We start from the raw sequence: 25,744 nt of genomic DNA, 5'->3' as shown, positions 1-25,744 counted from the left end.
TAAGGTCACTCATGTGTCACAGCAGTGATCAGTGACAGTAATAACGAATGCCTTGTAGCGGCAACACGGAGAACCGTTACGCAATAGGGTGGCATTCTTATACGTTTATATGTTGCAGAAAGGCGGCAGCACTCACGTGCTGCTTGCTGGGAGCATTAGCCAGGCTGACATCGGAATGGCAACCCTAAGGAGCCAGGTGATACGCTATACATGTACCACACTCGTGTTTGATTACGTGACGGTAGCCAGTTCGCTAAAAGCAACACATACATCCTATAACGTCACTTAGTTTCCATCTAATAATGACTGGAAGAGACCCGGCAGGTTATGTTTTCACCTGCGCGGTATTGTACAAGTCCTATCACGCGGAAAGGACCGCAGACAAAAAAACAAAAAAAAAAAAAAAAAACAAAACGAAAGAGGCAAACAGTTCCTCTTTCTAATTAGCCACGTCTTAAGAACGCGAAATGCACGGACCCACGAATGTATATTTTGAGCCGTAAAAATATGCCTAATTAAATTCAAACCAACTCGCCCAGTTTTCCGTCCTTATGAAGCACCCATTTGTGCGTCTTTTACGTGTTTTTGACTTTCGTATCCCGTTTCGAGCTATAAAACTTGTTCCCAAATTAGGGCAGTTATTTGTTCAGGTGTCTGTGCAAGACATTAATTAGGGTTGTTCAATCAATCAATAAATGAATGCTTATTTCACAAACAGTTCAGAGGTGGCGAAAATCGTCCTACTATAATAATATAGACTACGACTCGATATCGTTATAGTGACTGTGATCTTTTGTTAGAAATAACTACATATAGTTTTAAAACCGGGGACAAACCTGGCTTACTGCCATCTACGAGTGCCGCTGCGGAAATAAGTTTCCTTCGCTGATAGCTAAGTGTCTGCCCTTTACCGGAATGAAAAGGGAGCACAATGGTTGAAGCGCTTCATTAGACAGCTTTTGTTCTAAACGTCTGCGTGCAAGGGACATTTTCTTCCACGTTCCAAATTAATTACTAAAAACAAGACGCTTACTAGTACGTAATGAGCCTCTTTCAGTCTTAAAGGGCCCTTGAAACGCTATTAAAAATTGCCGACAACTACGTTACTTCCTAATGCAAAATTTGAGCGCAACTCATCAGCTGTTTAACCCTTCCGATAGTTTGAGGCTAAGATCTCGAGCAAGACACGTATGTACAATTACAGATAATTTTTTAATTTTTCGCACGTATTCCTTCAAGAAACACGCCACTAACAGTTCTTGACTGTCATGAAAGAAGCTTTTTGGTCGGAGAAATGAAGAGAGCAATTAAGTTATCGGGAGGTTACGGCAGGCAGCGCGTGGGCCCACAGGAACGTTGCGCGACGAACATATAGCAGCCACTGACTGATGCCGCTGACGCCGCTAGCGATTGAAGAGAACTGACTCTGCGTTTCGGCTTGGGATGCACGCACCGTGATCCGCTGATAGCGAGCCCGCGTTTCGGCAACCGGAGAGCACCCTCGCCGCCACGCAGGAAGAGGAGGGGAGGGGGTATAAACAGCGGTGAACGGGGGAGCACGCGCAGCAATCAGATAACACGCGTGGTCTACGCCATGCAGGAAGAGGGGGGCTGGGCTGGAGGGCTGAAAGGGGGGGGGGCGGAGCTGGTTACGAGGCCGACGCCGACAGCGATGCCGACGCGAAACCCAGGAACGGGCGCCAAAGAGCTGCGCTCTAAAAAATTGGTGGGGTACAAACCGAATCAACCTAGTTAACGAGCGTAAGCTCTGAAGGCCTTGCGCTGGGCTACATCAGCAGGATTGTCCGATTCAGCCTGACGTTTGCGAGTGTAGACATCGACGGCCTCGACACCGCACAATTCATGTTTAGGCCTAGGCAGCAAGTTGCAGTTAGGCAACTTATATACCCTCTCTAAGCAGTCGTCAGCACCAGTTTAAACCAATGGTGAGGCCAAGGAGGAGCGCACGGCGCACCTAATGGTCACATGGTTGCGGGGCTGACGCCACTTGGGGTTCGGCCGGCGTCATGCCGAAGGAGCGAGCGCGTGGCGCAGCTGTGGCGAAGCGCAGATGAGACTGGCGCATGCGCAATACCTGGCTTGCGAAGATGAATGACTTTGGAGAGTGGTACTATAGAGCTCTTGCTCTAAATAGTTTCGCTATTCCTTGGATGCACTTCACGAATATCCTCCAGCAAGCTATGTGCGACGAGTAGTAGTGCATAAAATTTCCGAGATCACTGCAAGATCTGCACTGGAGACAAGCGTAAACCTCAGCATTATTGCCGTGTTGACCCCGAGAAGTGCCAGAAGAATTCCGCGAGTCACGGACACTGGTCCATTTTCTTTCCTGTAAACCAATTACAGAACGACGGACAACTCTGATGCGTTCAACGGAATGCTGGTTTTATTCGACAAGGGGCGCGCAGTGTATTGTGTGCTGGAGCAACGCTCTCACTTTCTCATTTCTCCACTGCAGATTCTACAGTGCTCTCGGAATTTTTCAGACTGTAGTTGGTTGATTACCTCTCTTCGTACACTTTCTAACCATTGCCACCCATTTGTGCGCGCAAATCACATCCTTTCTCGCTTGTTCACCTTCAAGCATTTCAAATTTCCCGCCACCAGAAGTTAGGCTCTAGATAATTACCTGAATAATCCACATGAACCATTTTGTCACTTGCACATCTTTGCTTGACTCTCTATCAGATGGCACCATTCTTTTTTCCTATATATCAATTAGTTCCTCATTTATAGCTTCGACAAGGTCACGCCCATGCGAAATCCACCAACATAGCTATGCAATGGATGCTTCATTGCACTGTGCAAGCTGTCAATCATTGCGGAGAAGCGCGCCATGCGGTAACTGCAATTTTCGTTGTATTCGATAATCTTCAAATATTCAGAAAACAGTGAATATCGTTTCCTAGAATTCGAATACGAATAATATAACAAAGGTATCCAATTCTTATCTGAAATTTAGAATATCCGCACACCCCTAGTTATACTGCGTAAAACCATATTTTGCAGATGAAAAACTGAACTAGATACAAATGTGATTTAAAGCTGCAAGTGCGTGCACTTGAGCTACAGCAGTACGCAAAACAAAATATAACAGGTAGTAATTCATTTTCCGAATATTTTTGCCAAAGTTTCTCTAGTGCGCAGTAATGTATAACATGCAGATGCTAATTTAGAACAGGCACGTTTAAACGCGCTTCGCAATACAGGCTATAATCTAACACAATATGAATATATCTTGACGGAGTTATTCTCTGCCAAGCACTGCAGTGGAAATTAATTTATATGAAGTGGGTGCCAGCACAGTTCAATACAGAGCGAAACACTATGTACATATTTTTGGATCCATTTAGTGCTAAACGATCTTTGCTTAGCCAAACCCTACTGAAAAACCCAAAGTTCTACGGGCCAATAACCTCATAAAATCTCATCTAATCGCATAGACTCTCATGCGGTTAACATCATTATCATAAAATATTGTACATAATTTATGATAATATTCACGAAACTACGAGACCTTATGGAATTATATGCGACTTGTATGTGATTTCTTATGTGAATTGAGTGAGATTGTGTGAGAAATTCTGAGGCTATCGCGTCATACGATCTTTTCAGTAGGGAACGGACAGGGTTATGAGCTTATTGTGGATGACGGTTGCTTTTTATATAGCCATATAGACCAGCTGCAAACCAGCCATGCATGGGAAACACAGCCGTTTCAAGAATCAGCTGCCAGCGGTTGCTTGCGGCCTGTACTGTGAAGCTGTGCAGAGAGTAGTAAATTATAAAAAGCAATAAAAAGGCAATGGAATTCTCCAAATCGTGTTATACTTGCTTCCTTTATTTTGCTTATCACACTAAAATCGCTACCTGCAGCTGCACCGGAGATTCCATTCACGTGCGCCATTTCTGACCGTGAGGCTGCTATTTCCGGAGAACAATAATAAAAAAAAAAAGCACAAGTGTTGAACGTGCCACATGCCTGTAACCACTTGCTTATCATTTTCGTTTTCAATATTGTTATATTATTTCCAATGAGGCTACAAACGACGTCATCGAAAAATCACTTTCGCTTCGTCACTAACAAGAAATTCTTGTGCCCGTTGCAGGCATGAACTGGGTTATCCTGTTCATTCTCTCTTTCCTCTCTGTTTCTCTCTCTCTCTTCAAGAGGCCTCAGTATTTTTCCTTGGGCTTTTAATGGCTGTTACATATGTTTCGTGCTTCCAGATTAGACGATATTATTTCACTGATTTTCAGATACTGTGCTAAGAAAAAGAATTTAGAGCGCAACAACATATAAAACATTTGAAGACTTTAGACTGATACCAAGGGAAAAAGCCGGCATTCGATACAGCAACGCCCTTTGAAATTACCGTGCTGCTTGCTTCCTGCTGTGTGCAGCTCAGGTTAGGTTAAAGCAGTCCTAGCATTCTGCCATCTCTGAATGTAAAAATGTATCAGTACCTTCGTTCGTCTCTCACTAATCTGACTTTCTTCCCCTTCTAGAGATAAATAAAAATGAACGTCATTCGTTTTTTTATTTTTTTTTGAAAGCTATACAAGAAGCTATTGGAAGCACCGCATGGGTTACCATGTTATTTTCCATAGAAGTAGAATGGGGGGGGGGGGGGAGAGAGAGTTTATCGCACGATATAGGTGTCGGACATGCAAAGGAGTGAGGTGTTGGTTTCCCCGCGATGAGAGTATAGATAATCCAGTCTTCGAAGAACTGACATGAGTAATTTTACTCCTGGGCGTTACTTGATTTCTAGCATGCCTGTCTGTTTCGCCACACCCAGTAAGCTTGTTTTGTCAAAGCAGGGAAAACTTGAGAGTAAAAAAGCCTAGAACTGGTAGCACTTTGTCATTTGCTTTCCTTTAGAAGTGTGTAAGTATTTCCAAAAAAATAAACGGCTATACAAGCTTAGCGCCTGTAAACCACAAAATCATATGCACAAACATGCTACATCATCATCATCATCATCATCATCAGCCTGATTATACCCACTGCAGGGCGAAGGCCTCTCCCATATCTCTCCACTTAACCCGGTTCTGTGCTAGCTGCATCCACTTGACCCCTGCGAACTTCTTAATCTCATCCGCCCACCTAACTTTCTGCCGCCCCCTGCTACGCTTTCCTTCCCTTGGAATCCAGTTTGTTACCCTAAGCGACCATCGGTTATCCTCTCTTCGCACTACATGTCCTGCCCATGTCCATTTCTTCTTCTTAATTTCCACTAGAATGTCGTTAACTTGAGTTATTTCTCTGACCCACTCTACACGCTTTCTATCTCTTAATGTTACCCCTACCATTTTTCGTTCCATAGCCCTCTGGGTTGTCCTCAACTTAAGTAGAACTCTCTTGGTTAGCCTCCACGTTTCAGCCCCATAGGTGAGTACAGGCAAGATGCAACTGTTGTATACTTTTCTCTTGAGCGATACCGATACATGCTACATACTTCATCTTATAAGAATCAAGCCCCAGTGTCAGTCACCTTACTATTTTAACAGTATGTATGTCTGTTGAACTTCAAGGCTGCTTGCTGCGAGTTTCCTGGCGATACAAGGCGAATTTAGTGGTGGAAGGGGTAGGGATCGAGCTCAGGGTTGTCATGAGCGATAAATTTTCCACGGGAAGGCTGCATTCACGTACACTTCTGCGAGGAAAAGAAATTTCGGGTAAAAACGCACCGTAGGAGTAGGCCAAGGTCATCATCATCATCAGCCTGACTATACCCACTGCAGGGCGAAGGCCTCTCCCATACTTCTCCAATTAACCCGGTCCTGTGCTAGCTGCAGCTCATCTGCCCACCTAACTTTCTGCCGCCCCTTGCTACGCTTTGCTTCCCTTAGAATCTAGTTTGTTACCCTAAGCGACCATCGGTCAAGGTAATCAAGTTCACCTCTCATTGCCTACGATCGCAAACCTATTAAAGATCATAAAAAATCTGCCCCCCCCCCCCCCCCCCCCCCCCCCGACCACCTTGAGTTATCTGCACTTTACCTAGTCTGTAAGGAACATTTTATCTCAACTGTTCTGAAAACCAAATGAGAAAAATAACGTTTACAAGCGCACTTTCCCCAACATTTTAAGTATTTTAAGGATCTGAAAGAAAATAAAGCACGTCGCAAGTATGTGTTATCCAATAACGTGAACCACACTTTGTAAAGCTTACAAGAAGTGCAGCGTTCTTTTTTTTTTGTTCTTTTCTTATTCGAAGAAAAATGTCATGCGGCTGAGCTATTCGGATTTACTTAGCGTTTGCCTATGCAGCTGTCATCACCAACTGCGATGACGTCACTGCCAGGAAGCCAGATTCCAGGACAGAAGCCAGCGTCCGGTAACGCCCTTCACCGAGCTGATGGAGGCGAACAAGGTTTACCTGTCATCATCACCCCCAACGAGGCATCGCTACCCCCGTCACGAGACCTAGTCGTAAGCGGGCCCATCATGGAGTCTGTCGATGACTGCGACAAGCAAACGATCACGCCAGCGGTTGACATCATCATCGACCCGGCTACTCCCATTTACCGTCGGCTGCTCGAAACTATTCTCATGGCGAGGTTAGAGATCTTTCTGGTCTTGTACCTCACGTCACGCTTCATGATCATCGCGCCAATCCAGGCAAGTCTCCCTCGCCTTGACTTCTCCGTAAGTTAGAATCCCACGGCTGCCATAAGAGCATTACAAACAGCTTTGAAGTAAACTGCTAAAAATTCGATTTTTTTTTATCATCATTTTCAGCCATTAATAGAAAATACATATTCACATTAACACACATTCACTCCATTAAGGCAAAGAATAATGCACTGAATTGTGTTCCTCAATTATTCTATTCATAATAGTCCAACAATTTTTAGGTAATGGCAAGATGCCGGAGGACTCGAAATAGCGAAGGTGATTCCAGTAGGTAAATGTGAAAATAGGCACTCACAATATAACAATCGCTCCACCTCTGTCACCAGCATCCGTTGTAAAATTATTGAATATGTTTTGTTCTTACATATAGCATTTAAAAAAAAAAAAATCGAACTCATTTTTTTTTTTCATCCCGCACAGCATGGTTTCCGCAAGTCATATTCATGTGAAACTTCTTTCATTCGCTCATAAGTAACATATTATCCTTGGCCATCGCTTCATCGCCTATTGCATTTTTTTTTATTTTGCCAATTCGTTCATAAGGTCAGTCATCATCTCTTGGTACTAAACTGCGCATAATAGGTCCTAACTCAAGCGTACTAAAATGGCTTGAATGCTTTCTTACAGGGCGTCAACGATTTGTAACAGCTAAAGCATGCACTATTTTTTAAACCCAGTTCTTTCCAGTGTTCCACAAGGCATTGTCCTAGGCCCTTTACTTTGTTGATATTCATTAACAACCCCCCTAATTGCATTACCACATCTATTCACTTATTCTATGACGACTGCGAAATATTTCTTGAAATAACATTCGGCTTTCACGTACGTGCTATTCATACTAGTATTGACCATATCTCCTCTCGATGCGTAACATGGCAAATAACTCTTAACGTTAACAAATGTAAATTCATGCGCATTTCTCGAACAAATAGCAACTTGCCTCTGTATCACCTTAACAATATCGCTCTTGAATCTATCACGTCGTACAAGCAACTCGGCATTCATGTCACTTCTAAACTCAGCTGGAAAGCTGGAAACTTACGTCGAATTCATCATCAACAAACCTAACCGCATGCTAGGATGTTTAAAACGCAACTTTCACTGGGTGGCTTTTGGTACTAAACTTCTCTTTTTTGCAAAACTCCCGTCGGACCGCAATTGAAGTACGCATTACCAATTTAGGGCCCAGACACTAATGAATTGTTGTTGTTGTTATGGCTGTAGGAAGAAGGAAAGGAAAATGCACGGGCCTGTTACTGGCTCTGTAGCTGAGCCACCTCTGCTGTCTCGTGCGGACAGAAGAGAGAAAGTAGAGAAGGAAAAAGAAAGAGAGAAAGACGCGCGCCGCAACAGCCATCGTCCACCCCCTAAGCGGTGGCGGGTGCAATGACGGCCTACAACAGATGAACATTCGGTGGCAGGCTAGCCCCCGCCGCAAGCGGCGTTGACCTACCTATCCCAGCCCCATCAGGGCCAGGGCCAGCCACTCTCCCGCTGCTAATGAATTGATTAACCAGATCGAAATGATTAACCAAAATCGAAGTGTTTCAAAACAACGCGGCTCGATTCATATTCTCTAATTACAATCGCACTTCCAGCATATTTGCACTGAAATACAAACTAAACCTCTCAGCACTTGCATCCCGGCGTAAGGTTGCACGACTTTGTTTCTTTCATAAGATATTTCGCCACAACCCTCTCCATGATTAACTGCTCATTCCACCTTCAGGTGTCTTCCCGAATTAGATCATGATCATAAAGTTGGCAAAATCACATAAAATATGAAAACATTCTAGGATTCTTTTTATCCCGCGCACATCGAATGACTGTAATCGCCTTCTTGCAATGATCACTAAACATACATTATTTCAGTATGTGGTGTGCAGCCTGTAGTATCCTGAATTTTTATTGCTCTATATAGCAGATTACTCACCGTGTGTGTCACTTTTTTATCTGCCTTAATTCATAAAATAGTGTAATCATGAAATGTGTCTCTGGAAATGTAACTGTGTAATGCTTTCTAATCATCTCATTGTACCGTATGTCATGCAAACTTATTATTCGTTTATCCTTTTGTTATCAACAACGCCCGTTATTATTCATCGTTTATTACTTGCCATGCTGACTAATATCTCTGTATTTAACCCACTCCCCTCTATAATGTCTCTACCCTGAGGGTATCAATAAACAAATAAATTAAATTAACTAATTTTCAATGATGATGCACACATTTCCATCGGTCCTTTTCTTGCTCTATCGACTTCAAACATCGTGACCCTTTTTGCATCGCTTTCGTAGGTTTTAAGGTGAAAAACTTTAATGCCTCATACTGTCATCCGCAAATGTGTCCGCGTTTCGGGTACTTGATTTATATGGGCATATCTCAATCACCATTAAATCGAAACTTAATCAATAGCAATTGGATGATATCGAAACATGATTTAAGGCATTTTCAAGATAATTTCATGATAATTTGCGACCAATAATAAAATAGTTAAGCAGATGCCCATAGGAACCTATGCAGTTGAAGGTCATCGTAATTATCACTAACCATAACTTACTAGCTAAGGGCCTGTTTAACTAGCACTAACCAGATATTAACTAGTACTAAAAATGTGGGAACCATGGTTAACTATCACTAACCAATAGTAATGGTTAGACGTTTCGAGACGTCCGTAGCTGTCACAACCGGTCATGCCTAATAACAGGAAGTGATAATGACGTCACATCCGGTCGTGCCGTCATGTCTGGTGATGACGTCCCCAGGAGATCCACGCATATACGAAGCTGACCCCCCCCCGGGCGTTCGATCCAGGCGTCCGTGCGGCGCCTTTCTTTTAGCGCTTCCTCGACGCAAGCGACTTGAGCGGGTTCTAATCGGTCGACAAGTTGTTTTACGCCACGAGCAATGGAACAAGAGCTCGAAATAAAAAGATGAAAACAGTTTGTTCAAATGCCTACTGTGAAAGACTCCAAACGAACAATATTGTTCGTTTGGAGTTTTTCACAGTAGGAATTTGAACAAACTGTTTTCATTTTTTTATTTCGAGATCTTGTTCCATTTCAGTTACCTTGTATTGGCGTTCATCCCAGATAATATTTGCTGGTCCTCTCCCTCTAGCTCTTTCATTTAGGTTTTGTATTCTCTTTTTTTCTAAGAGCAATAGAATGATAACGCATGGACGAGCTCTGGCAGCTCATCTCGGGTAGCTCTCTTCAGATGATAGGGTGAAATGGGATGAGACTCATCACCCAACCCCTCGCTCCCCTCCCGCTCACGTGTCCTTGGTTCGAATCCTGGAGCATCGCAATATGATGAGCATGTCTCTGGTAAATTGTAAATGGCGGGTTACGTGGCTGGAAATATTGGCCAGAATTTTGCTAAAGTGAAATTTCCATAGCATGAAAATTTATTCAGAAATGATCATTAATCCCTGCGCCATTTCTTCACGTATAGAAGATAACACAACGCTGTAAAAAAGTACGAATTACACGCATACGCCCTCTTTTCGTCTTGCATAGTCTGTTACTATTTTGTTATTTTGACACACCATGCTTCCCCAACCTTTCTCAGCTCTCGCATGAACCGCATTTCAGGACCTCCTGATGGAGAAGGCTTGCCTCTACACCCTGAACCTCAACGAAAGCGTCTGCTCATACTTGGACGATTACGAAGACATAAAGAACGACGTCGAGAAGATTTCGAGCACGATGAGCACAATGCAGATTGTCGTTGCCTTGGCGCCCTCCGCGATCATCTCCATATTTATCGGTCCCTGGTGCGACAAGTACGGCTACCGCACGCCGCTCATGTGCGCGACGTTGGGTTTCCTGGCCAGTACCGTGCTAAACCTGGTCACCGTGTGTCACATGCAGCTCCCCTTATACGCCAATGTCCTCGCCGCTATTCCGGATGGTTTCAGCGGGGGCCTCATCTCGGTTTTCTCCGCAGTGCACAGTCAGGTCACGGTCACAACTGAAGCGAAGAGGCGCAGGGGCCGCTTTTTCGGTCTTAATATGATCATAACGCTGAGCGCTCCTCTGGCAAGTTTTTTTGGAGGACTGGTTTACGGAAGCCTTGGCTGGAACTCAGTCCTCAGCCTGTCTATCCTGGTAGAGATTCTAGGACTGGCGTGGGTTGGCTTTGCTGTTCGAAATGTGGTAAAGCCCGAACACGCAATGGACGGACTGCGACAACGTGTGCGCAACCTGTTCCGATTGGACAATCTGTGCGAAGGCTTCAAGAGCTCAATGAAACGTAGGCCTAACAAAGGAAGGGTTCAACTTTGGTGTCTCGTGGCCGCCACCACCTGCATCGTGTTCGACCATTCCAGTGAGTATATGTGCACCGACGTTTTGAACACGCAACGAAGTGCTTTATGCCATGCGTCTGAACAGAGCATCTTCTCCCCTTAAGTCACGGCGTACACAAATGTGTAACTTTCTTGTTTCCTGTCGACATTGACCACTGCCGCGTTACAGCAGGTCACGAATAGCTTGAGCTGATTTTTTTTTTCATCCGTGTTACGACAAAAAAAAAAAAAGAAGCATTGAACCATTTTCAAGCATGCATGCTTAATGAATGCCGACGACTATCCGCTCCAAATTTTGCGAAAGCAATAGGGCGGACAGGAGCTCTCCGTGTTGTTTTTGTATTCATTCTGCATCTTTAAGGCGCACAAGCATTTTCGTAAGTTTAAAATCTAGCATATTCGCCTACATACAGACTTCTTTTTATGAGAAAAACAAGATACGACTGTCATCTTGAAAATAGACAATGACACAAAGTCAGCAGCCACTGAAACCAATTAAAGCAGAGTGGACAGTTTCCACATTTTAAATTTTTATAACGACAGATTTAGAGAACCCGCTCTGTGGAAAATGCGGCGTAAGCACTTTTGACGACGTGAGCGATAATCAATCATACCTATAAATTCACTATAAGCGCAATTTCGCTTTGGTAAAAAACTTTCCCACTGATGTTTGTTATGGCGGCCTTAAAGGGCCCCTGTAATGCTGCTTGGGGTAAAATCCTAATGCAAGCAATTCACAGAGGTGGATTTTGTGAGTATTCGAGTCAGATTTGAAAGTGTTTCGTGGAGCCGATAATTTGCAAATAATTAAAAAAATTAACAAGTGCTCTTGGCGACCGCTCTTAGCCATTTTGGGCGACGCATCGCCGCGCGCAATCCTCCGCACTGACGTCCGTTTGGCTGCTGGGTGCGCCCGCTCATTGGACGCTCCCAAGTTAGGCTAGCGGGACGGGGCCTGGTCCGTGGGGTACTGTCGCGACTTGTTTTCTTTTTCTTCCCTGCGCGCCGGCATGGGTTAAGTTGAAGGGGGAGAGGAGGAGCATCATTTTCGATCGCCCCTATGTTCGGTGCTAATGAAGCTAGCTTAACAATTTCTGCGTTGCAGAGGATTGATGGGATACCTATTTCTAGTGCGCGCTTTATAATTCCAGTAAATAGCTTTTCATGGGCCCTTCAACTACTCGATGAAACCGAAGGAATACTGCACTACACCTTGTTACATTTATGCAAAATTACCTTTCAATATTCTCAAGTTGCTTCACATTAAACAAAACATGTTAAAAAAATCTGGACGTGTCGCTAGCTGTTGCACATATAGTTAAAGTAATGAAGTATATCTGTCTCTGAGACAAAGAAGAAAGCTAACATATTGGTACCCTCCCGTGGTTTCTCAAGCGATCTTTACGGCCCTATTTGCAGCGATGACCATTACGTACTTCTACGTGCACCACATGTACTCCTGGACTGTGGCTCAATATACGACGGTGCAGACCGTGTCGGCGTTGGTCGGCGCAGCCATGAACTTGCCCATCATCTACCTTTTCCTAAAAGTGTTCAAAGTGAGTGATCCCTGCATGGCCTTTGTCGGAGCTTGCTTCACTATAGCGCAAATGGTCATACTGGGAATCGCCTACAAGGAGTGGCTCTACTACCTTTGTGAGTACTGGTTAACCCATTGAATAAACAGTGCAACCAAATGAAAGTGCAAGGAAGAAGGGAAAAAGCTCATTGACTTGATGTTCCGAATTACCTCGCTAGAATGTATGAAAAAGAACTGAGCAAGGGTAAATGGGGTACGCCGCAGTTCGCAGATGAGCCAACGTTTCGAGAAGTGGACTTGTCTTCGTCTGGGCATAGTGATCATCACTGGCAGGGGTTTAAATACGCTTTTGCTTCCGAAGAAGAAAAATCCAGCTTTTATTCTTCGGAAGCAAAAGCGTATTTAAACCCCTGCCAGTGATGATCACTATGCCCAGACGAAGACAAGTCCACTTCTCGAAACGTTGGCTCATCTGCGAACTGAGGCGTACACCATTTACCCTTGTTCAGTTCTTTTTCATACCGTGCAAACCATCTTCTTCCTTTCGTTCTACCTGGATCCTCGCTAGAATGTGTAACTCTCCTTCTTTATGCAAGGATCGGTTCAATTATTGAGGCGACGTGCAAAAGACGTGTGCGGGCTGCTTGGACAATGCAAGTACTTTTGAATTTCTTAGAGTAATCAAAATTAACATCGACTCTTCAAATACTGCACTGATTTCTTACTTCCTCTTCTCGCGGCGTTTGTCAGCATTACTGCACGATGTGGCTTAGATGTCTGCCACAAACAATGCGTTTAGCCTGGCTTTTCTCATACCTGTACCAAGACACGTACCAATCACTCATAAGATAATCGACAGAAATATATTAGTTTAAAATGTGTCCATACCCTACTGAAAAAATTGTATCAGGCAATAACCTCACATTTTCTCACCCAATTTCACACAATTCACATAACAAATCACATACAAGTCGCATATGGTCTCATAGTTTCTTGTACATTACCATAAATTGTGCACGATATTTTATGACGATGATGTGCACAGTGTGAGAGTCTATGCGATTAGATGAGATTTTATGAGGTTATTGCCCAGTAGAACTTTTGGTTTTTCAGTAGAATATATCTATACGGGTCTAGTTCTTGGCTCGCATGACCGCCGTCACTATTATCCATAGCTGAGCAGTAAGACTGCAGTGTTAGCTTGTGCTTGTCATCACCACACGCAGCTCGGCGGAAGATTAAGGCAGTTATATTGTGACGCTACAGAGTTACATATATGTCATGCATCGTCTCCTTTGTGTGTACAAAATGTTAACGGAACCAAACGTGAAATGTTTGCAGTCTTTACCACTCTTCGCAGGTTCGCAGGGGTACTTTCCCCTGTGGGTGCATGCGCAATTTCTGTAATGCGTGTTTATAATTCGGTTTCCAGACTGCCTTGTCGGCGTCCCGACGTTCCTCGCAAAGGTCGGCATTCGGACACACTTTTCGAAGTTGCTGGAAGACCACGAAGTAGGTAAGTGAGACCTCGAAAAACTTTCGCCCTAAAATAAAACCTGCACCAAACATTGGGTAGGAGGGGAGATGGGAACTTAAGTATACAAGGGACCGGGAAGGCTGGATACTGATCTCATGCTGCAAACTCAAGTTGCCTGCCAACATGGCCATGCCGTTTGAGCCAGTTACGTCACATAAACCAACGGCTAGTCTGTGCAATGTCATCTGCCAACTACCGCTTGCCAAAGCTATGTCCGTGTTTTTTTGCTCACAACGTCCGCGCCGACAACTCCGAGGCCGAAGAAGGATTTTCTAGGTAATTAGGCTTTCAACGCTCAGGATTAGCTAGAACTCAAGTTCACGACTCGGGGAAGTAATTTAATGTACTCGTTATGACTTGGTTTAGTTAGACTCTGACGGCGTTTCTCGAGGTCTGACCTTCAGTAGGACTTGAAGGCTGATATACGTTGCTGTCAGCGTTCAACTAGACTGTGTCAGGCAACCTCCTAACAGAACATATTGTGAGACCAGTGCGTCTTCGACGTTTCGCGCTGCGATATGTGATCGATAGACATGTGGTATACTCCAGTGTTCGAGTGATATATATACTGATATATTGAAGTTAACTCGTGTGCGAGCAATTTGAAGATTGCGGCAGAAATGAGTCACCTATGTCGTCGGGGCATCTCTGAGCGCTCATGAATCTCTCCTGGTATCGCGGTAGAAAGCGAGAAATAAAATGGCTACACACTATGAAAGAGCAATGAATAAAGGTTGACGAGGCGCCTCAGTTCGCACGCGGAGCCAACGTTTCGCCAAGGGGACTTGTCTTCGTCTGGGTCTAGGCGAAATATCAGCATCACAACTAGTGTCAGTTTTACGACTCCGTTTAACACCTGAATATACGTTATTAATGTGAAAGCATTACTTCGTTATGTTCACAGATTTCTGTCCGCAGACTGCGTCCACAGGCCGCATCCGCAGGCCGCGTTAGCAAAATCGTGTCCGCAGCAGTTGTGAGTAATTGAGAAGTGGTAAAGGTTAACGGCTGGTTTCAATCGATAGAGGATGGCTTGATGTGTTTGAAATAATAATTAGGCCTATAGGTTAGTTAGGTATTTAATTACAGGCAAAATATGTACAAGTCCGCAGCTGTTGTGAGTAATTGAGAAGTGGTAGAGGTTATTGAGTGGTGTCAGTCGATAGAGGGTGACGTAATGTTGTGTCCAAAAAAAATAGTTAGGCCAATAAGTTAATTAGGTAATATTCAGAGGCAAAAAATGTAAAAGTAAAGACGAAAGTGGTGTCATTAACCAATGGCTTGGCTCACATTTGAATGTATCAAATACTAAAATAGCTAATTAAATCAGTCAGTTAAGGTAATGTCAAGGATGTGACGTCACGCAACCTAAAGTCGAGCAAAAAAAGGGCATAGGAAGGGTTGGCGCGCACTTTGAAAGTACCGAAGAATAAAATGGGTAAATAAGAATAAACGCGAGTGTTATGCGCAAGAAGATGCGTATGCAACCCGGTTACTGACCGTTTCTGGATCTAAACCAGAGCGAGGAACAAAGATATTCTGATTAGAAGGGCACATAAAAGAGCACTAGGAATTCCCATCAGCGTCTCAACTGAGAAGCTGTTGAAAACGGTGGTACATAATACGTGGCTTGAAATCGCTGCAGTGGTGAAAAAGGCTCAACTCTGGAGACCGAGTTCTACGACGGCGGGAAGAAAGATCCTGGCCAGCATAGGAAAAACCAAAGGGAGCTGTCATACGTGGCAGCAGAAATAGATCTTCAGGTTCGAAAAAGACTGAAAATCGCTCCAATTCCAAATAATATGCACCCGACACACAACAAGGAGCGCAGGGAACATAGAGTCAAAGTTATAAGAAAAAGGCTGCTAGGGGTAGACTCTGCTCAAATTGAGTACTGCGATGTGGCCTGCGGCCAAGAAGGGGTGGCTGTAATGGTAGTAATCTATGGAGACTATGAGATAGTGGCCACCAGATCCCTCAGTGCGGAAGAGGCTGCTCTGGCGTTAGCCTGCAAGAGCACCAAAGTCAAATTCATACTTTGCGACAGCAAGATAGCAGTAAGAAACTTTATTAATGGGATCTCTTCGGAAGAAGCAGTTAGGATACTTGGACAATCGGTATTGGACGGAGAGATCTTCATCATGTGGGTGCCGGCTCACGAGGGGATTCCAGGCAATGATGCTGTTAACAGTCTCGCCCCAGATAAATATACCCGGGCGGCCGTGGAATCACCCTTACCCGGGTAGAAGGACCCGCTAATTACGTACACAGAAATCGTGGCTGCACACAGCAATGGAAGATTAGACCTCCCACCTCCAGATAGCTCTTTCACACTTAACGAGTGCAGAGACTGGACAAAATTGCCAACAAACCGATTCTTTCCGTCTTATCTATACGCGGAGGGAGAGGAACCTCGAAAGTTCTGCACCAAATGCGGGATAATAGCAAATCAGGATCATCTAATGACACACTATTATTATCTACCACTCGTGTTTTCTGTAGGTGTAGACAATGCCTGAGCAGAGGAAGTGTCGAAAAATCAAATCTCCCGACAAAGTTCTGGCAAAAAGGACGGAGTTACAGACACAGCCGTCTTAACAGGTGACAAATGACTGCTGATTTGACTCTTAGTTGAATACAAGTACTTTACTGTTCCAGAATAAGCCTTCTAACTGCAAAATATACAGTATGCGAACAAGCCAGTGAACCTAGTGTGCCTTCTCGCAGCCAAGGTGTTCGCCTTCCTGGCGTCCTTCGACACTCTGGTGCCCATCGTTGGGGACGTGATGCTCACGGGGCTCTTCAACGTGTCCATCGAATTCCTACCGGGCTTGCCTTATCTGGTCGCCGCAGTGATTGCCTGCATCGCAGCTGGCTTGATTGCGTACGTCGACCGCCTTATTACTTACTATACAGTCGCAAAAACCTCCTAGTAAAGAGGTAGCGAATTCACGCGGTAAAGCAGGATCAATGCGGGCAAAGGGTGACTAAACCGCACCCAGGATTAGTTCAAGCTCAGCACTCGGGGAGCAATTTTGAATGTATTTGCTTCGCCGCCCTACTGAAAAGCCAAAAGTTCTACGTGGCAATAACCTCATAAAATCTCATCTAATCGTATAGACTTTCATACGATGCACATCATTAGATAGATTTAGCATACCGTGATCCGCGATCCCCCACCGTGACCCTCTACCGCTCGTGGGCTGATTGGTTCCAATGCGGCAGGTCTATGTGCCGACATACAGTATGTGGCGCCATCTATCGGCATCAAAGTTATCTGGGCATGTACAGTGGAACGCGCGGTGGCGGATCACGGTAGCGGATCGCGGATCATGGTAAGCTAAATCTCTCTAATATAATAAAATATCGTACATAATGTATGATAATGTACAAGAAGCTATGAGACCTTATGCAATTATATGTGACCTGTATGTGATTTTTTATGTGAATTGAATGAGATTGGGTGGGAAAATGTGAGGTTATTGCCTCATACAATTTGTTCAGTAGGGCGGATCGAGCAGCTCCAAGAAGCCGTTACCGTAGAGGGAACACCACGGAGGCCGCCACTCTCGCCTCACTCTCCTCCTTCGTTTTCCTCCTTGCGTACCACCCTATCCCCGTCGTACCCTAAGGGCTGTGCCCTAAAAAATGCAAAATTTACTTTTGGACACTGGTAATCTCGACACAAAAGGGATCCAATTGTCTAGGTACCTTTCTTGCGTACTTAGCAGGGAAGCAATGTTGAAAGCACCGGAAACATTTCGGTAAGTTTTTGACCCGAAGACAGCGCAGTGATAAATAGAGCATTGCATGCTGGGTCGAAGCCAGAATGTTGCGTGAACTAAAAGATAAAAAAAAAAAACGGAAATTGTTGTCTTCTGATCGGAGATGTATTTAGGTCTAAGGTTGTCTTTCTGTGCCTGTTATTTTACCAAGCTGTGACTGCATTTATTGCGTTGACATGATTGTAAGCGAAAAGCATGAAATACTTCATTATTGAAGTGTTTGAACATTAAATAAAAGTGTCAGGCTACACTTGTGCGGAAGTGAGTATAATTGAAAATGTGGAATTCATACTTCTACTAGTGGCTTCATCAAAATGCACTTTTTTTCGTTGCAGCTACGTCACAAAGGTCTACAAAGAAATGATTTCGTACGAAGGCATGTCCAATGCAGAGGCGGCGTCCAAAGCAGTCAGCAGCTGAAACCGACCTGGTCACTATAGCGTACGAATGCACCTCTGGCGTGCGTGTGTGCAAGAGACGGAAAATAACAATACGGGGCTATAAATGAAGTTGAAACACGTTTTTTGGAGAAGTAATAAATTCTATTAACTTCTCAGTTCAGGAGCACTCGCAATTGTCTTGCTGGACCACGGCTGCCTCACGCGGCTACCTCATTGGAGTGTACTATTTCAGCCGATGAGCTTCAGCTTCTACAAAAACATCCAAAGTGCTTTTCGTTAGATTTACCATCTTGCTCGTACTAGCCCAGCATCATTTGCAAGCGTCGAATCACCTCCCAATGATACTGGGAAGCCATGCGACGGTCGATGCGAGCGCCGGAACGGCGACGCTAACATTACGGTGGATCTAGACACCGTACTAACATCGAGGAGCCCAAGGAAACGTGGTACAATGGCGTTCTCTGACGTTCAATCCGAGAACCCCAGTTTGCGCTGTTTGCAGTGATCGCCAATAGGTGGCTACACTATCACGCAAGCTTCAATCCTGTTGGTTAATACAGGGACCCGGTTACAGTGAACTAGAATATTCTAGTTCACTGTAACCCGGTGCTCCATGGCGTGTCTTGGTGCGATATGCTTAAGAAACCATGGATGAAAGAAATACACAATTCATTTCCATGGATTTGCGCTTATGTGAATGTGTATGTTTATGTGGCTGCCTCTCTTCGTTTTTCCGGATGTGAAGCAAGCTTTCAGGTCGGAGAATATCGCGCGTAAACATTTAATGTCCAAATGTGTATGTGGAAACGAGCTGCTAATATAAAGCAAAAAAAAAAAACTGTACAATAGTAATCAATTGCTTCAATGAAGAAGTAATGTTTTAATGCTTTCTCGGTCTTCCTACAACTTTCTTATGACACAATATTCAGTGGCTCCATCGCTGGCTGACAAATGTAAAATGTTGTTTTTCGTTTTGTTCAACCAAGGGCAGAGGGGAGCACTATCCTAACGAGCCTCATGCGATCAAAGATGTTCGCTTTACTAACCTGCTGCTCATCAGAAGAGAGGAGGAAAACTAATGCCTGAAATACAAATTAAACCTAGGGAACCGAGGGATGGATCCCTTAGTCGGCTGATGAATGTTCCAGATATAAGGCTGTCGAGAGCACGCAGAAGGAATACCTTGGTAAAAACTTAAATCAACTGTCTAATGCTTCTCTCCATCCTCTCGGCGCTTGTACCTTGGGTGGCATGGTGTACCTCAGCTCCTTCCGGGCTGTGAAAAAAACAGACTCTTCTGATTGTTACTTGAAAAAAGAATTTAGTATTTACAGGAACTCAGTGCAATTAATATATGCAAAATAGTCATTTGGCTCCTTTTGTATGTGTCAACAATGTTTAACCTAAGCTATACAAATGACATTAAAATAGTGGTTAAGCCTGAACTTTTTGAAACAGACAAAGAGAGTTAAAGAAAGCTACGCAATAAAAAAGGAAATCATAATAAAAACTCAATATAAATGTGCCACAATGCATCAAATTTCCTAATTTTTGGAAATATCCCTGGTGTATCTCCAAGGTTTTTAATGTTAGCTGTTCAGGACCATAAAAAAAAAAAAAGACGACTCTGGGAGGTATTGCAGAGCATTTATTATTAAATGAAATATTTGAATGAACCTGCTATAATAAATATTATAAGAATGGTCGTCCATGCCCATTACAGATGTCTCGGAAAAATTCTCTCTGCGACCATGCGGAAAGAAAAATGCAGCAAATGAACAAAGGCATCAACACCAAACAAAAATCAGGAATAACGATTATTCAAAGTATAAGAATAGGAATGCTTCCTCCTTTCTCAGTTGTGAAATCTAGCCCTGATATGTGCAGATTTATTTTTTCATGTTCGGAAGCAGTTTTCACCATCCAGTTGCAGAGGTGGTTGTCGCGACTCTGACTTGGCCATTTTCAAGCGAAGTCTAGTAACCAAGCAACTCATCTGCTTTGTGGTAAAGTCGATTTTGAATGCGTGCAGTTCTCAAAACGACATTGCTAAATGGCTCAAAACAACAGTTTTCGGTTGGATCATCTTTTGTTCATAGCGGAGCTTACAGGTTTCTTTACGTTTTTGAATTTTTTTGCTGGCAATGTTCGACACGTTTTCGGGCCCCGTTTGCGGAGAGTGTCGGAGTGCAAGGAAACAAAAGAGCTATCAAGACACAATAACATTTGAAAACCGCATTGTAGCTTGCCCCGTCCCGTGCCTGTTGTGTTCTGCTGCCCCTGGAGATACTTAATTGGGGCACTGCGGGCCAGGTACTTCGCTTGTATGGAAAATACAAAAATGCAGAAAATAGAGAGAGAGAGAGAGAGAGAGAGAGAGAGAGAGAGAGAGAGAGAGAGAGAGAGAGAGAGAGAGAGAGAGAGAGAGAGAGAGAGAGAGAGAGAGAGAGAGAGGGGGGGGGGGGGGGGCACCTTTAAAAGTCAGAGCCTCTGCGGCGTGCTGTGGGTTTCGATCTATTAGAGAAAATCCCCGATTAAAATTCTTCAACCTTGCCTGGAAAGGAGGACCTTCTTTGATACATCAGCAGTCCAGAGTGTATGAATATTCTCGTAAAGTACAATGGGCTAGAACAAGCCTTAAAAAACACGAGCTGCTCTAGGTCGAGCCCATCTCATCTAGTCACGATCGGCGTTATTCCGACAATGTAATCGCCCAGATTTTTAATCGACAGTCATAATCACCTTCTCAGCAGTACTCTCAGTACATAAAGTAAATGCATCTCGTTTTGTAGTGACTGTGACACCAAAGTGTCGAATGAGGCGTCCATTGAGATTCCAAAAGCCAGGAGGAATTCTAAGATAACATCACATAGCGGTGAATTTCAAGCCTATAGGGGTATTTCTTCAGACATCAATGTGCGCTTCATTGTGACGAAATTGGCAATTGATCCGAAATAAATTGACGTCCCTCGAATACAAAGTCATTACGATAGTGGACCGTGGTTAGCGTTATTAAAGATCTAATTAAATTTATTTATTGGTACCTCAAATGCCCAATAGGGGCGTTACATGAGGAGTGGACTAACAAATCATATAATTAATTTGGCGATGAATGTCTTGAAAAATTCAGTCATTTGGCTCCTCTTTAGGCCATGAAAGTCAAAAAGCAATTGCAAACGAGCCACCTTTATATCCTCTCATGCAATCCTCTCTCCTTCGCTCTCCCCCCCCCCCCCCCCCCCCCACACACACACACACACACACTCAACCGAACATGAAGTCAATTGATGTAACCGCATTTCCGTTTACATACAAGCGGCCTGTGGACGAAACACCTGATGTCTTTTCTTTTTGTCTCCTATTTTACTCATATTAGAGCCCGGGATTGAATGAAAGCAATATCATAGTAATAAGAAACAAGCCACCCAATCGGTCTAGAAAAATTTTAGCTTGTCCGCTGCGCACTTTTAATACGGTATTCCTCTGATAGATGTATGCAGCATTTGCAGTTATTTTTGAAGATCACTGAAACCGCAAAAGCCCAGTAATATACGATGCATATCAGTGAATCGTTGATTTTGGGTATAGTATGCATGGAATGAGCAAAACGCGTGTCGTCCTCAAGCAGCTCACGCATTTTGAGAATACCCGACTGAATTTCAAATGCGGCATTAGCTTCGAAGCAAACCCGCTGCGGTGCGTATACGGACCTTGAGAAAGGAAGAGAGTGAATCTTCCAACGTCTAGTTTTCTAAACTGTCAAGCGTGCAGCTACAATGCCACACGAGTGGTGATGCATGCCTCGAACGGGAATGCACATTTACACTATATATAAGCTTGGCGTATATGCCGGAAGTGGCATTTAGACTGCGTGTTTCTCCCCAGCAACGGGCTGTGTGCAGCAACAGCGTACATGAGTAATTGCCCTTTTTATTCGATGTCAGGATCCGAGTGGTTAAAATCCGGCTTGTATGACAGCCTAGCAAAGCAGCGACAACACAACATACCATGCAGTGTGTTAACAAAGCACGTGCTGGTCCTACGTGGGGCCAAGCATTGCCAACATACTCCCAATGTCGGGCCGGTGGTTCGTGCTGCCTGAATAATCATCTACCTGGCATCAGAATAAACTTATATGACTAATTACGCACGCTAATTAAAATCACTCTTACACATGCCACTGAAAACAAAATTACTTTACAATTATTTAATCTGAAAGTAACCGATTGAAATGATAACTTACTACTGAACAATTAGGAAGATTAATCTGTTGCTATTACGCTACGTTTCATGAATATTTTGTTCGAATAACACAGACATGCCTGGAGGAGAATGGACAAGTGTGGCTTATTCAGTGATTTGCTTCAATAATTTCACTAGAGATTTTGCGCTATTTACGTAGTAAATAGTTATTTCACCTGCTTCTGCCTTTACGAGTTTTCCTCGGCATTTTTTACACTCTTCATTGCGGACAGATCAGTAGCAAAACTAAACAATATCGCCAAGTATACGTGCACGTGACAAATGCGCTGCTTCTTAATACGAACCACAGCTCGCCTCGCGTCCCACTGTTATTTTTTCTCTTAGGCAACAAAGGCTATGACCATTAAACTGGATATTCAAGTGTGCCATCAGGGCGAAATGCAAAGCGCGTTATACAGCTGAAATGCAGTGCAGGCCCCCTGGGTCTGCAGAGTTTGCACATGCGGAGGCAGTCACACGCATGGCTTTCTCGGCAGCACGTTTACGCTCTAATCGACGGACTTCCGAGGCACAAAGTGTTTTCCACACTTCTGAGTTTATACCGTCGGTTATAATTTGTTCATGGAAAACCAAATCTAACAGACTACCCGTAACTGATTTCTTAAAAACAATTGATTTACTGAGAACAACGCTTCTTGCAAGCGTTCATGTTTCATTCCATGTGTTCACGTTTAGTTCCAATGGCTATCTCCATGTTACGTTACCGGGTGATTTTTTTTTTACTGCTTAGAAATTCGTATTAAAAAAATATGAGATACCCTGGTGTGGTCATTCAGATGTGCTGTACAGCGAGGTAGACATTGTAGAGCTCACAAACCCGCATTGTTATGCTGGTCGCTTTGAGAAAATTTCATCGGTTGTAGTCTGGATGTCGGAAAGTAATAACACCAAGAAAATACGTAAATTTAAACGATACGGAAAATAAAAATAACGATAAAATAAATAAAAACAAACAAAAAAGATCTAGTGGACAGACAACTCTCCCATTCTTCGCGGGAAATAAAAGCGGGGCGTGCTGTCTTATCCTCAAAAGACGAATTCCCGTCACTTCGTGATAGCTCGAAGTAAACTGCTGAAAGGGTACAACCGTCAGTACTACAGTTACTGATTCTCAAAAGAACAAAATACGTACTGTGGAAAATGAGAGAGCAGGTTATCCTACGCATCGCTATAGACCCTTTGCAAACTTCCAGAAGTCAGCTTCTCTGCACAGCAAAAACCCCCTCACCATGGCGGCCAAACCTGTTTTGGGGGAAGAAGTTAGGTGCAGCGCCCAGTGTGTCAAGCCTGATGTGATACGTGAACCTGGGGAGCAGAATTCCTTCGCTTTTAAAAATGAGGAGGAAGCATAGGGGCTGGAGAGGCGATATGAATGGAACTTGCGAAGAACTGGCTTCCCCGATGGCCTCTTAATACCAGGCAGAGGGGTGCAAGAAATGGATGTGGCCATTATTGTCACAATAAACATCTTCTGCACTGCACTCAACTTCAGCTCTCAAAACAGGTTTGGCTGCCATGGTGCAGGGGTTTTGCTGTGCAGAGAAGCTGACTTCCAGAGTTTTGCAAAGGGTCTATTGAAGACCGCTGACGTCTGTCGAAGGTCACGCAGATTGAACGGTATGTGCCTGGTTTTTATTTTCAGAATGGATGAGTGCCATATGAGGACGAGGCATTTTAGGTGATTTTTTTGCTGGTAAACTAGCAGGCTCGTACTTTAGGAACAAAGGCTGAACTTTTTGGAGCCGGTGGGCGACAAGCTCTGAAGACCGTGGGACTGAGACCCTTGACAGAGCTTAATTATTGCAGCAATAAATAATCAAATTTTAATGCGAAAGCCTTTCTAGGCTCATGGAACGAAATCCCGTGCGCGAGAGTTGTGGGCGAGATCTGCGTGGGATTTGTGTATCAGATCCGCGCACAGAATCATCCTGTGCATTGGATCTGTGCGCTGATGCGTCACTTGTCAATCACGTTGATGACGTCGTCAGAAAAGTGAAAATCCTGTCTCCACGGGAAATCGAACCTCCATCCCTCGTATCTCCAGCCGAGTGCTTTAAAAACAGCGCCATGCCCTTGATCATGAAATGCTGATCGTAAATCTCCTTGTCTACCGTGAGGATGACAATGGTGTGTACTGTGAGGATGAGGATAATAGAGAGATTTAGCACACCGTGATCCGCGATCCGCTACTGTGATCCGCCACCGCACGTTCCACTGCGCATGCCCAGATTACTTTGATGTCAATAGATGGCGCCACATACTAGATGTCGGCAGATATACCTGTCGCATCAGAAGGAATCAGCTTGTGCGCCCCGCCCCGCCTACGAGCGGTAGAGAGTCACGGTGGCGGATCGCGGATCACGATATGCTAAATCTCTCTAATAGCGATGACAATGACACTGCAAATAGTGATAATGACTATGATGAGAGTAGCAATGATAATGACGGTGCATTTAGCTGAAAATGACAATGAGAGCAAATGCGTTGCACCGTATGCAGCAGCTTTCGCATTTTTACAGTGTATATTGCACAGTGCCCTCGTAATTTGTTTACCTTTGATTTTAAGGGGCAATATATTCTGTTTGAAAATTCGAGTCGGCCAACATCAAAGCTGGATCTTCTTTCCAGATTTTGACAATGACACTGCAAATAGTGATAATGACTATGATGAGAGTAGCAATGATAATGACGGTGCATTTAGCTGAAAATGACAATGAGAGCAAATGCGTTGCACCGTATGCAGCAGCTTTCGCATTTTTACAGTGTATATTGCACAGTGCCCTCGTAATTTGTTTACCTTTGATTTTAAGGGGCAATATATTCTGTTTGAAAATTCGAGTCGGCCAACATCAAAGCTGGATCTTCTTTCCAGATTTTCTTATTTGTCATTGTGGCTCGAAATATTGCCGCGAACTATTCAAACCTTTGTTCTTTTTCAACAGCAGCCGGCATGCGGCCTTGTCACTTTGGTTGTGGTGCATGGACCGACTTTTTGCTCTTTGTTTGTTTATTCTCGGTACCACACAACGCGCCTGCACCACTTTCGTTGTAGCTCGAGGTACGCAGAGATCAGTCTGGAATGATTACCCTAGCGAAAAAAACCTTATGAGTCACAATAACCTCATACAGATTTCTCACATTAAAGTGATAAAAATCTCATATCATCTCTAGCAAATATCATATAAAGTATGAGAAATATACGAGATTGTACGAGATTTGTATGAGTTTCGTGCGAGAAATT

General features: G+C 43.9%; 1 protein-coding gene across 2 annotated transcripts in view; it reads left to right on the top strand.

The window, feature by feature from the left end:
• Positions 1–18,396, top strand: part of LOC146182072 (proton-coupled folate transporter-like) — a 100,234-nt gene extending 81,838 nt beyond the window's left edge. For both annotated transcript variants that reach the window (XM_084577066.1, XM_084577068.1), the window contains exons 2-7: positions 6,299–6,649; positions 10,262–10,997; positions 12,397–12,633; positions 13,950–14,033; positions 16,782–16,938; positions 18,175–18,396. In XM_084577066.1, the coding sequence (XP_084433192.1) occupies positions 6,317–6,649; positions 10,262–10,997; positions 12,397–12,633; positions 13,950–14,033; positions 16,782–16,938; positions 18,175–18,259 (1,632 nt within the window). In that variant the 5' untranslated portion in view covers positions 6,299–6,316 and the 3' untranslated portion in view covers positions 18,260–18,396. The remainder of the gene's footprint in view (positions 1–6,298; positions 6,650–10,261; positions 10,998–12,396; positions 12,634–13,949; positions 14,034–16,781; positions 16,939–18,174) is intronic.
• Positions 18,397–25,744: the final 7,348 nt, after the last annotated feature.

The sequence above is a fragment of the Amblyomma maculatum genome, chromosome 8, assembly GCF_055883805.1.
Source record: "Amblyomma maculatum isolate TAMU_Amacu chromosome 8, ASM5588380v1, whole genome shotgun sequence".
Lineage (NCBI taxonomy): Eukaryota > Metazoa > Arthropoda > Arachnida > Ixodida > Ixodidae > Amblyomma > Amblyomma maculatum.
This window is presented reverse-complemented; position numbering and strand designations above follow the sequence as displayed.